At 44.1% G+C, this 13,005-nt stretch overlaps 4 protein-coding genes across 4 annotated transcripts; 1 reads left to right on the forward strand and 3 right to left on the reverse strand.

The window, feature by feature from the left end:
* Positions 1 to 467: 467 nt before the first annotated feature.
* On the reverse strand, positions 468 to 1,736 carry EAF01_000320 (uncharacterized protein; the record flags this gene model as incomplete). Its single annotated transcript, XM_038908570.1, has 5 exons — positions 468 to 737; positions 993 to 1,077; positions 1,132 to 1,554; positions 1,613 to 1,641; positions 1,695 to 1,736. The coding sequence occupies 5 exons, from the start codon at positions 1,734 to 1,736 to the stop codon at positions 468 to 470; spliced, it is 849 nt and encodes a 282-aa protein (XP_038775476.1).
* Positions 1,737 to 2,798: 1,062 nt separating this feature from the next.
* Positions 2,799 to 3,456, forward strand: EAF01_000321 (uncharacterized protein; the record flags this gene model as incomplete). Its single annotated transcript, XM_038908571.1, has 2 exons — positions 2,799 to 2,963; positions 3,121 to 3,456. The coding sequence occupies 2 exons, from the start codon at positions 2,799 to 2,801 to the stop codon at positions 3,454 to 3,456; spliced, it is 501 nt and encodes a 166-aa protein (XP_038775477.1).
* Positions 3,457 to 4,254: 798 nt separating this feature from the next.
* Positions 4,255 to 5,513, reverse strand: EAF01_000322 (uncharacterized protein; the record flags this gene model as incomplete). Its single annotated transcript, XM_038908572.1, has 3 exons — positions 4,255 to 4,473; positions 4,526 to 5,276; positions 5,350 to 5,513. 3 exons carry the CDS (start codon positions 5,511 to 5,513, stop codon positions 4,255 to 4,257), a joined length of 1,134 nt encoding a protein of 377 aa, XP_038775478.1.
* Positions 5,514 to 6,119: 606 nt separating this feature from the next.
* Positions 6,120 to 8,875, reverse strand: EAF01_000323 (uncharacterized protein; the record flags this gene model as incomplete). The annotated part of the gene is made up of 3 exons (XM_038908573.1): positions 7,457 to 8,875; positions 7,006 to 7,406; positions 6,120 to 6,947 (listed from the first exon to the last, which is right to left on the reverse strand). Exons 1-3 carry the CDS (start codon positions 8,598 to 8,600, stop codon positions 6,120 to 6,122), a joined length of 2,373 nt encoding a protein of 790 aa, XP_038775479.1. The 5' UTR covers positions 8,601 to 8,875.
* Positions 8,876 to 13,005: the final 4,130 nt, after the last annotated feature.

Here is a 13,005-nt window from a genome sequence, read left to right on the forward strand (position 1 = left end):
CGTATCTAGATACCCTCATACCTTCCTCACTCAGCCTAATGACTTGCCCTTAATCACGTGTTTGCGATTAGCACCATGTAGGTGCAAGGATTCATATCAGAACCGTCAGGATAAAAGTGCCGATTTTGATTACGCCCCAAGTGAAGTGTCTCGAGAGTTTATATCGAGATGCTCTTGTATTGCAGGATAATATCAAAGGATAAATGTAAATAGCGCCATCTGATCACATCACGTCACAACCGAAATCAGAAAATATGTCTCTCAATGTCATCATCAGCCATCTCTCGTTTTCGCCCTTCATCACCCTTCACGCTTTCCCCAGGTCCGCCCCAATCATCTCTCACGACCCAGAAACTGCCCCAAGTGGAGTTGATTGCCCCAGATTATCGACCAGGATACTAGGATTCTTGTTGAGCCTCATGCATCTCATTCTTAAGCTTATTGTATGCTTGAAATATCGAGATTGCCTAATAGTTTTGTGACAAGCGAGAAGGCTCGACTCTTGGTCCTTGGCCATGGCCATGGCCCAAACCATTCAATCCCGAGAGGCGTCTCTGAGTGGGTTCATCTCGGTAAGATTCTTCTTCGTCATCACCTTCCTCGATTAGCCGTCTGGTCTCTGCCCTATTATCTTCTTCTGGCGCTTCGGTATCACCACTCGTTATGCTGTGAATAGGTCGAGACCAGTACGAGCGTCTCCAGAAGGAGGTGGTAAGCAGATTTATGATAGAAGTCACCTATGTTGATGTCAGAAAATGAATGATACCTTTTGTTTGCCGCAATCTGAAATGCCTTTTGTTGCCAGCGAAATAATCCAATCTAAGCTGTGCATAAATAACTTTTTATGCATGCTTATAGTTTTGAAAACATTGGTGAACCATGTAGAACTTCCTCGACCCTCGTAACATAGAAGCACGACTAATAGATGAGACGATTGTATCTGGCACACATGCAAGAGATGGATATTTTGATACCATAGAAAGGAAACGTACCTTAATGGTGAAAATAACAACGGCCACAAGTAGAAGTAGGCCAGCATTTATCTGCTCCGCTTGTCTCCAGGGGCCAAAACAGCTTCTGTGGGAGCTGTTAGATTGATGTCTTGGATATGTTATTGAATGATTAACTCACTGCGAACGATCCGTCAAAGCCTCACAACTCCCAGGACCCTTCTGATTCTTGATCGGCGAAGCCATGTCAGCCATAGAATGAAGACCGCAACAATTCAACGCATCTTGAATTGCGCTTATCTTTCTATCATCTTTTGCACTGAACAGACTATGCCACGCATCTTCCAACCCACAGTGTAATGATTTGGGTGGTATCATATATGTCAGAGCGAGAGTAGCGACAATAGTTTCGTAGACCAACTGAAAACCAATCACAGCAATTAGTGGCAGCGTGAGTTGATTTTGCTCCTTCTTGTTCGCTCGCTGGATCAATCCAACGGCACCTTGTGTGGATATTCCAGTGACGAGTGGCAGAACGACTGTAAAGAGTGCGAGAGCTTGGGAGATAGGAAGGGAAAGGGCGCGAATTTGTGAGTATGCATAGCTAGAGCGAGTATGTATCAGTTACAGACCATCAACAAATGTATTTTGGAGCGTTCTACCCAGCTACAGCAGACAGAATGACCAGAAGCTAGAATGAATTAGTTCTGTTTTGAACATTCGATTAGTCGTGATGGTGCTCACAAGTGGCCTTGCCCATGGTATCAACTTCTTGACAACGTCCATGGCGGATATCATTGACGATCGAGGAGAAGCAAACACCGAAAGTCGCCGGGGAAAAGCACAAAAGGCAACGAAGAGTGCGCTCGCACAGTAAAATGTAATGGAAAAGCTGGGAGGGCTAGAAAAGCAACGAGATACGATTGATGTTCGGATTGAAGGTTTGAGTGATGAGAGAATACTAAGTAGCTCTGCGTTTACAAAGAAGGCTTGATGAATAGATAGATAGATAGATAGATAGAATTATTCTACAGGAAAAAGAAAAATCCCAAGGGAGATTGATATCGAATCGGGAGCCAAGCCAAGCAGAACAAAACAAAACAAAACAAAATGGATTACATCAACGGTTTTGGTGTTACCAGAAGGTTACTTGTTTAGTCTTGTTGAATCACCATTGTTGATAAGGAGGGGTTACCAGAGTCGTTTGCATTCGATTGGTATAGATAGATAGATCATATATACTATACCAACGTATATATAACTGATTGATTGATTGGTTGATTGATTGTCCTCCCTCTCCCATCCCTTCCCCTCTCCCTTCCCCTCTCCCCCTTCCTGCCTCCTTCATCTCTCATTGTTAAGATCTTACCATTGTAACTTCCGTAAAAGAGGGGAAATCCAAGAATCCCAACGTTCCAAAACTCCAAAGCCAATAATTTGCCCCACCACCACAACCACCACCACCAGAACCCTAACCCCCCAAAAAAAATAAAGAGACGCCCTTCCCTTCTCATATCTAATGGGTCCCTTCCACTATTTGATTATTACTCTGTGCTATCACGGAGACGAACAGTACCCAAAAGACTTCAGATGCACGCATGGGCGAGAAGTGCATAACCTTCCTTACCTACCAGCCAGCCAGCCCACCTACACAACATAATAACATAACGAAACAACCTAGGTAATATTAAAAGCGTCAACAAGTCAAATTCATCCACCCAAAAAGATATCACGTCACATCAAGGAACGACCAAAATAATAAATCATCATATTCTGTATCCATTTTGTTGCATAATCAAATAGTCAATCCCTTTACATTGTCGTATCGCATCCCGATACCCTTCAAAAATGGCGCAATCAACACAGTCACCCGTCGCAGGCCAAACCTCTCCGAAAAGTCCTACGTCGCCAGGAAGATCTAGCATACCATCTGCCATGCAGGCCATGCCCGATTCTCGTCAACAAAGCTTCGAAGAGATCTATGGTCCTCCTGAAAACTTTCTTGAAATAGAAGTATGCTATCCCATTTCCTTCTCTGCTATACAACACTACACGATTCCAGCACCCCAACCCCCACCCCTCTCCTCCTCCAACCTTCCACCTGCCCCCTCGCAAACCAACCACCAACCAACCACCAACCAACCACTAACCAACTCACCCCTCCCTCTAGGTCCGCGATCCCCAAACCCACGGCATCGGCCGCAGCATGTACACCGACTACGAAATCAACTGCAGCACCAACATTCCCGCCTTCAAGCTGCGCAATTCAACCGTCCGCCGCCGCTACAGCGATTTCGAATACTTCCGCGATCTCTTGGAGCGCGAAAGTGCGCGCGTGACCATCCCCCCTCTGCCCGGAAAGGTCTTCACCAACAGATTTAGCGACGATGTGATTGAGCATCGCAGAGAGGGCTTGGAGCGATTCTTGCAGATTGTCGTTGGACATCCGCTCTTGCAGACGGGTAGTAAGGTGTTGGCTGGATTTGTACAGGGTGAGTGGCTCTAATTTTCTTGACAAAAAATTGTCATTCTATCTCCGAAGCTTCGGATTTGGAAATGGGATCACTTGATAATGAAGGAGCTATGTTAATCTATGAGTGGCAGATCCAAACTGGGATCGCAATGCTTGGTGAAGTCGTTGGGAGGACTTGGAAGTGAAGACACAACATGTTCCACGAAAACTCAAGAAACGACGTCCGAATACCATGGGAAAGACGATATCAATGGTACAAACAATGTCCTAAGCTCCAAGGCAGGAAACCTGAAATATGATAAGATCGCTTACAAATATGGGAGCATGGTAATTTCATACTCAAAACGGGGTGGGGGGTGTTAGCCGTAGTTTTATTTCGATTTTCTCACATATACCAAGGGCGTTTAGCTGGTCGGTGGCTGCATTTCGACCACTTTGGGGAAATGGTTGCTTGCACAACTTAATTGCAAGTTCTGCTGTATCTGCTATATCAGAATCAAGCACATGAAAAAATATCTGAAAGCAGAGAACCGTGCTTATTGCCTCTGCAAACTTGCTCCCGTCTACTTGAGTCTTTGGAGCGGAATGCCCACCCTACTATATATAACCAATGTATATGTAGATACAGTATGCCGATGATCTACCCACCCACATCCGTTTCCACAAAGCGCCATAGATTTTCATAATGTACATTGATTGTATGTAACCGATCCTGCCTGAAGTGGGATACCACAAGTCCTGATAGTCGTCATGTGCCGCTTTCTTGATACAAACGCCATCGTAAAATCCTATTCATGTGTTGTACATCTACCCAGTTTATCCATACCTTTCTCAAGGTGAAGCTGGCTTTTCCAGTAATTTCAGTATTCCCTCATACATGCCAAACATGATAGCAGCACTAGGCACTGTTCGTAATAGATGCGGTGTTAAGCCTCCATATAAAGCAGCCACTCCCTCCTCTTTCCAAACGAGGTTAAAGCATTGAACGAGTCCGGTATATTTGGGTCGTCCATGATCTAAAGGTGCTTGTCTTAGGCGTGTACGTAGAACCTACATGGGTCGTTAGCATATTATTTACCAAGAACTATGAACCCGAGCTCACCTCATGAGGATAAGTCGCAAGTGCAGCCACAAGCTTTGCAAATCCTGCTGCTCCGAGGCTTCCAGTCCACTGTATTGAGTGATCCAAGAAATTCCTGGGTTTCCCACTCAAGGTTATCCTCTCCTCTCTTTTCTCCAAGCTTTTCTTCATCTGTTCATACAAGACCCACTGCAATGTACTTTCCGTAACACCCAAATAACTCGCACTCATTCCCTTATATAAACCCCGTATTCCCTCTCCCTTAACAACCTGCTTGATACAATCCCAACTGTTCTTGTATTGTCTCTTGCCAACATCTCCTGCTCTCTCGGCCACATTCTTATCCAGTTGCAATCGAGTTTTGATTAACCAAATAGGGTTTGTAACCGTACTCGTCGTAATTCCAGCAGCGGCAGCCGCAAGACAAACGACCCAAGCTGACTCCACCCCACCATTATACCCCGCCAATATTCGCTTTCCATTGCCTACGACGAAAAAGTTTATCGACCTCGCAGGAACCACGCCTACAAGATTTGGCCCCAATCCTTTGAAGAGCGCACGATATCCTTCGAGTCTATGTACTGACCCGAGGATCTGAAAAGTTTCACGGAAATGTAAAAGTCCGCTACGTAGTGGCGAGAGGTGTGCATGTGGAGAAATCCCCTTGGCCAGACGGCTCTGCGCCAGCTGTGCTTGGTAGAAATCGGATTGCAAGCGTGTTTTTAGGACGTCGAGAGGCGCTGTGAGAGCTGCAGCTGTCATTCCCCCCACACTATAGTCAAAAATATGTCAGTGTTGGATCTTGAGGCATCGATTGTCAAAAACGATGGAGGGGCAAATCTTACCCTCCGGCAACAAAATGTGCCCAAGACTTAGCAACTGGGACAGGCTTTGCTGCTACTTTTGATACATATCCTGATTGTGGAGGTCCTAGATCTCCATTTTCTCTAGATTGTGTCAAATGCACCTCGGGCAGTCCACGTTTGCTGCGATCCTCTGTGGTATTCATGAATGTATCTGTGGAGAGAACTTTCCCAGTTCTCTCTTCTCTCTGGCCTGTGGCGGGGTTTATAGTTTTTGGGGGCTGGTTATATTATGTGAATGGTATCATGTTAAACAGAAAATATGATGGTAGCAAATTGAAAGTAATTGACCAAAGTTTGCTTGATTAAAAAAATGATCTATAGTTCCTATGGCAGAGTTGATAATTCTATGATGTCTTTAGAAATATTTCTCTAAAGGCGGTGGATAGAAATCGGCATTAAAATCTCGATTAGATAGGCGGACTGGCTTCGGCTCGGCTGCATGCGATCAATCTAATTGCTAATCGTGCATTCTCACTCGATTAGACGTTTTTTCATTCGCAGTTCAAGGATAGGTGAAACTAAATTGAAGCAAAAAATCCCGAAAGTTGATGTTGAGGAACTATTAGAAGATATTCATACAAAAAGAAGCCATACGCCAGTCGTTGAAGATTTAGCCATGCCAGCAGCCCAAATAAGATAAAAGTCCATGTGCCCATTCCGACCCTAGCAACCCCCCTTCCCCCGCGCGCAGCAACACCCCCTAACAATGCAGCCAAAATTTGTGTATATCGTGGTTACAGGTCCATCATTTAATCTTCTTCTTCATCTCCTTCATCTCCTTCATCTCCTTCATCTCCTTCAAAGTTAGTGACAACCCGAATCGTACTCTCATTGGCATCATCAGACACGCTGGATCTTCTAGTAGAACGCCTACTTCGTGCTATACTTTTCGTCATACTTTCTCTCGTCGTATCTTTGCCTTTGGGACTTTTCTCTGGCGAAATGATAGTCAAACTTGTGCTGCTTGAAGAGAGCTTCATCTGCTTCTTTCCATATGTTTTGAGTGAGCCAGCTGTGGCTTGGCTAACGTTGATTGCTTTCTTGCTAGAGGCAACTACATGACGAGCGTTCGAAAGTTGTGAAGAGACTGTTTTCTTGACTGTTTTTGCAACATTTGTGGTAGCGGTAGATATAGATGATTTGACTCCTGTGGCCGTCTTCGTCTTTCGCTTCTTTTGAATCTGGGCGTCCTCGTCGTCTTCGTCATCACCAATCATCTGTTGAAGCTTTCGCTTGCCGGCTTTAAGACCAGCCTTAACAACATCTTTAATGGTGGTGGGCTTAATGACTTTTTGGTCCTTTGGTCGAGGTCCCAATACACCGCGACAATTATCACTGCCACAGCGACACGCTTGAACGTTTTTTGCCGAAAATGGGTCGAAATTATAGTCGTAGGTGAGCTCATCGCCAGTCATAATTGGATTATCTCCAGCGAACAAAGCCATTCGCGGTTTGCCCTCCACAATCCACTTCACCATTCTGCAGTTTGGTCTACAGGAATGGTTGACAAATCTAGCAATACTACCTCTGGTCGCGTCAATGATCATGTTCTGATCAAATGACATTAGATAGTAACACTATTTTAAGATAGTTAGCCAACTGATTTTGGAGTGAAAAGTGGAAGGAAGTAATCACATCATTATCTTTATAATCCTCATTCATACGCCTGTCACATTCGTCTTCAGTGATAATCTCGCCTGTATACTCAACGATAATTTGGTTTGCGTTGAAGCAGCGATTACTTCGAACTCCATAGCCACGATCAGCTGTTTTGATAACTTCAACTCCAATCTCGTACTTGTTGCCACCTTTTCGGAATGAATTGCCTTTGCGACGATTGAAGAGCTCAGCGAATGCACGGTTGGTGCAACTGTCTCGACCTGCGCCACAATTGGTATCATCGCACTCGTAAAGCATGATTCTATTTTGGCAATCTTCATCACAACCCGCATCGGGTTTACAGATACACTTAGAGAAGAAACTATCAAACAAACTTGACTTCTTCCACATTGAACCAGCTTCTCCGATAAATCGATCTATATGAAGAATTAGCAAATACCCGAGCGATTAAATCCACAAAGCTTACTATGAGAAGTCTTGTACCATTCGGTAGGTTTAGGTTGTCCTGGTGGGAGTGGAGCACAAATGTCGAAAGGCAGTTTAAAATCTCTTCCAACATGTAGTAATCTTTGGCCATTCCACAAGGGCAATGGCAGGGCTTTGTTTGGCTTTCCAGTCCACTTGAAAGGCGACTTTGTATTTCCAGAAGATTTGAACCAGTCAAGATTGGCCGGATCCTGTCCTGCGTAGAGTCCCTTCGTCAACCAAGCTTTCTCTTTCCTGCCTTGCGCTACCTTCTTTGTTGGGGTCCTGGTAGGCTCCGGCTCGGAGACTTGAGATTGGGCCTCCTCTGCCTTCTTCTTCTTCCTTGCCGACTCCTTCTTAACAAGCTTTCCATTGCTCCAGACTTCCAATACAACAGGCTCTGTTTCGATTTTTGCAAATTCCTTCGTGTCTGCGAGGTTTCTAAGCTCCCGCTTTGCCTTCTGAAGACCTCCTTCCATTTCCTTTCGATCCCTCTTTCCTAGTAAGCTGATCTTCTTCGTGGGCCCATCCGCCTTCTCGCCTGGTGTTGATCGTAAAGACTTTCTTCGAGAAAGATCCTCCTTCTTAGCAGCAGTACTTTTAGGGCTTTTGTGATTGGGTTTGCTGGCTGACTTGGGCAGTTTCTTGACTGACCAAGACAAGTCCAGAGCATCAATTCCCTCACTAACCAGCCTTTGTCCATTCTTTCCTATAGTGCCTGCAGACGCATTTGCCGGACCCAATGCACCAGCCAATTCACCTCCTGATATAGTTTGTCGCCGTGCTTCATGGTCTGGAGCGCTCTTGTCCTTTAAAAATTTCTTGGGGGTGTGTACGGCTGTGCCGGCAAGAATCTTAGCATTATAGGTTCCGACCTTTGCGCGTGCTCGCTGACTTCGTCTATCTGTATGTTCGGGTGCAATTGATGCCTCGTCGGCAATGGGCTCGGGCTTTCCGGTGGCAGAAGTGACACTGACATTGTCTCCAATGCTTGTTGGAGGTGTAGATGTAGAGGAATTTAAATTCGTGGCGTCGTCGACAGTGATCGAAGTATCGATAGATTCCGATGAAGGGGCACGCGTTATTTCGTGCTTACTAGAAGAGCGAGACGATGCGCCCATTCTGTCTAGTAAATTGGAAAACATATTGATCGAAATGTGTCGCGTTATTGTTGTAACATTAATGTATGTTATGGAGAAGACGCGAAAGTTGACGAGTAGGATCCACCAGGCTGTGGCTTGCTCTCTCTACTCAACAGCAAAAACTGATGAGTAAGAAATACAAGATTCTCGGTGATAAATTATTGACTAAATATTGGAGACATCAAAGGATTATGAGGGTACAATCGCGACGTTGTTGAAAATAACGAAGCAAAAGTACGATTTGTGGTGTTGTGGTGGTGTGGTGGTGGTCAAAAGGTTGCATTGAAGAAGTGGAAGAAGGAGAGAGAGAAGAGAGGGGACAAGAGGTGTTTTGTGGCTGGGCCTAAATGAAGACCACGCGGAAGTGCCAATTATATATGTACAAGGGGCAACATTCCAAAAACAATATAACATAAACTAATCACCTAATGCAAGGGAAGATACTGTTATACTAGAGTACTTACTTTATCATCATTACCTAACTTATCTGCTAACCGTCTAAAAGACTTCCTTTCCTTTCAACTACTTTCGATGCTTCCCGAGGCCAAGACCCTTTTAGCTGAAAGGGTTCTTTACTGTGAATGATATGGTAGACAAGTCCGTGTGATATCACATTGACATACACTTCAACACATATTAAACCATTTTCCCGTGTAGCATCGCATTGTCAGTGTCTTCTGTTTCACTGGTTTCCGTTGAAGTCAGAGTCAGGGACAATCACTTTGATGCTAAATCGCTAGCCTTTGACAACATCTTAATGAATGTCCATCTACATCAATTAGATCTAGAAATATGAGAGCCTATTCTGCCCATTCCATTTGCTATCGTACTTTTATCAAGTATATGTTGGAGGACTACTAAGTGTCTAGGTTGAGTATCTGGTCGGATTAGCGAGGGCTTCCCGATTGTGGTTTGTGAAGGTAGTCAACACTTGACAATTTCAGGAACACCGACTAATCTTGAGCATTTTAAAGTTGACCATTCCATTGATACTTTTTAAGGCTTTGTATATATGTAAAATAAACTTTCTTTTATCATATCGGTCCAAAAGAAGATTTGTGTGCCAAGATTACTGTGCAAAGTACTACCCATACCAAACCGGATACATTGCATTGCCACCAGCTGCTCACCATGGTCGCCTGTATATTTCCACGGGCTTCAGGAACGACTATCTTCGTCCGGAAATGCCATTGCGTGGGTATATTGAGATTGTGACGTTGTAAATCATTCAGGAGATCTTGGTGGCACTTCTAGCACTCCGGAAAGTGGCCCGACCTCGGGATCGCAAACTTATTCCTGCACCTTTTATCACATCTTCAATCGTTTCAGGATACTTTGACAATCCTTCCATGCGATTAAGCCATGGCGATTCCATCGCTTGCTCAGGGCTCTAGAACTATCGTATTGAAATTGCTCGACATGTTGTTTTGCCAGATGTCAATTTGAACATTTCAAGGCTTTCGATAATCCGGCTGGAAGTCGACAGCAAAGGTATACGGGAGTCACGGAGCCATTAATCCATCTCCAATAATCAATTCAGATATTTGAGAGAGTTTATCTGCATTTAGATGATCTCTTAACCTATCAAGCCCGAACTGCAATCTCAGTCATTGAAAGACTTGAAGTGTCTAAATCAGAATACAAACGCCTACCGTGGGATTAGACTTCATGTCTGACATGAAGAGCACTAGAAACCACAATGGCATGACTACACGGAGAGGAGTTGATTTGGAGCAAGAGGCTTATATCTGCTTATTTCATGGTCGTGTCAGGGCGCTCAATAATGAATGTCCTCTAAAGTGATGCTTGGTGAAGCAATGAGAATCAACGTGTCTGGGCGGTAGCAGGCTGGGTCAATATGGCATCTTAATTGTATTGATATGTGCTCTCTAAATGAAGCTACTCTTACCCTTCCTCATGCTCTGTTGAATTTTGGCGAGTTCGACTTGGTTTGATGAATGTTCCTCTCGTCTCTGGGGGAAAGAGCATAACTGGAATGAAGATCTACCTTCTCTACAAGTGTTGAATAGTGTCTTCGTAGTGAGTGCTGGAGTCTGAATATGGAAAACATTGATCAAGTATAATTAGAATATTCAAAACGACTCCATTTGTTGAAGCTATTTGTAACATTGACTTTCTAATTCGGGGTTTCGGCTATCTCAACATCGAGAAAGCAGATTATCTTTCAACCTCCACCATCAATACCCTCATTATGACGCCCTGATAGCTTAGAGAAAGGGACTCAATTTTAAATTTTGTGCGCTCAACCACTGCCTCTCTACATCCGCTTTCAATCTCCCATGACAGAATACTAAATTGTCCGAGGCTTCTGCTGTCATTGTACGTCAAACAGATCACCTGCGACAAATTTCACCCATCTCGAATGTTCACGCCCGTCTTCTCACAGCTTGCAAGTAAAATTTTTAGGACTATTTTCATACTTTTAGGAACCTCTGCGCACAAAACCGGAGGCAGCTTTCGATCTTCCCAACCCATATTTCATGCTGAAAGCCTCACTTCACAGCCTTCCGGAAATTAGTGGGAGTATGTGTATTGCACCATATGCCAATATAGTGACGGAAGATGAGTTTTCCACAAGCAAGAGACAAGCAGCATTACAATCTAGGCTCACAAGAGACATGTAAGGAAATTCGACATGTAGCTGCCATACAGTCACTCGTTAATTGTACATTCAGTAGAATGAGCTCAAATACGGTATAGACATCACTAGACTTTGTTAGATGATACATCCTCCGTGACTAGAAGCCTTTTGGGTAATACTTATGTACTCAACTGCCAGTGCTGGATTTAGTTATAAGGCATTCTAATCAGCTCGCATTCCGCATTCAATAGTGCAGACGAAGACGAATGCACATATATTCTTTGCTTTAAAGAATATTTCCTATGAACGAAGGGAGGTAACAACGTGATTAGTATCAGAACTGTTCACTTCGAGATCTAATACGTTGAAAGCTTGAATTTCACGATCCGTTTGTCTCCAACCCGCCTCAATCCTGTCCTCCTCTTTTCAATGGCTTCCTGATCGTTCCTGATCATTCTTTGAATATCTAATCTGGAAATATCCATCCTATATCTCTAAGTCTTTCCCACCTCCATATATCTACATCATTCCACCCGATCCTCGCATAGCAAATGCTTGAACCCAGAATGACTTTGAATTTCACAACTGAATACCATTCTATCAAACCATCAGATCACCAATCCAAACCACATTGCCGTCTTCTACTGGCAAGATGTTACATGAATGGATAGGGAGCTTGATTCCACAAAAGCTCGGCAATGTGGTTCTTCCATATCTCTCGATCTTCCAGTATATCATGCAAAATCCATGTCATTGATCAAATCAAATTATCACAAAAGTCACATTCATACCCGCCACTAAATCACTTCAATCGGCGAACCACAAATTCCATTGATACGCAATGAGCTCAGCTAAGTGGCCATCATTCTTGACTTGATACCTGCTTCCATTATATCTTTCATAAATCAGCACCACCAACATTCTTATGTTTCTACTATATCTAAGATATTGAAGCTATTTCCAGATCTCTACCTCATTCCGTTAACAGTGCTACTAACCACAACACCCAGTATCACGAAAGACGCTCAAAGTAACCGTGGACCGTTATTGCTAAGCCCATCTACTACTTCCCCCCTGACTCTTCCCCCTTAACATCTCTCCAAGCTCTCCTCAAAATCTTCTCAGCCCCTCTTCACCACCTCAAGCATACCCATACACAGAAATGCACTTCAATCATCAAACGCCCCCTCCACACACGAACCTTCAATTCACCCACTTCCAACTCACCAACCAATCTCTAGCCCCTCCCCAATTCCCCAACTCTCAATCTATTCCATCCATTATCTCCCCAAACCCACCCACCACATAAACAGAATTCTGTCTTCAAAACTCCCTCCTCTGCCCCTCGCCAACCATCCGCTTTTATTCGAAAATTATCAGGTGGCCAACTCACATACATACCTGCTACAACATCTCTAACAACCTAAATCCAAATCCAAATCCAAACCCCAGCAAAGCAGCACATCGCATCACCTTTCAAGCCAGCAAGCAAACACGGACATTTTAGATTTCAGTTTCTCCAAACACACCACAAGTAGATTAGCAGTCAATGTATGTGCCGTCTCTAAACTAATCCCAATCCAATCGAACCCCAGCCGCTCCGTCCTAACCCATCAAAGACACAACAGAACTCCACTCTACTCCATTCCATCTCCCCTCACAATCCCAGTCCCTCAAAACCCATACAAATATTCAAAAAAGACCTTCCAAATACGACTCTCTCCCTCTCTCTCTATATCCTATCACACCACATCATATCTACATGCAAACAAACAGACACCAGCTCCAGCTACCAACACAGATTTG

Source organism: Botrytis porri (assembly GCF_014898465.1).
Source record: "Botrytis porri strain MUCL 3234 chromosome Unknown BPOR_001, whole genome shotgun sequence".
Taxonomy (NCBI): domain Eukaryota; kingdom Fungi; phylum Ascomycota; class Leotiomycetes; order Helotiales; family Sclerotiniaceae; genus Botrytis; species Botrytis porri.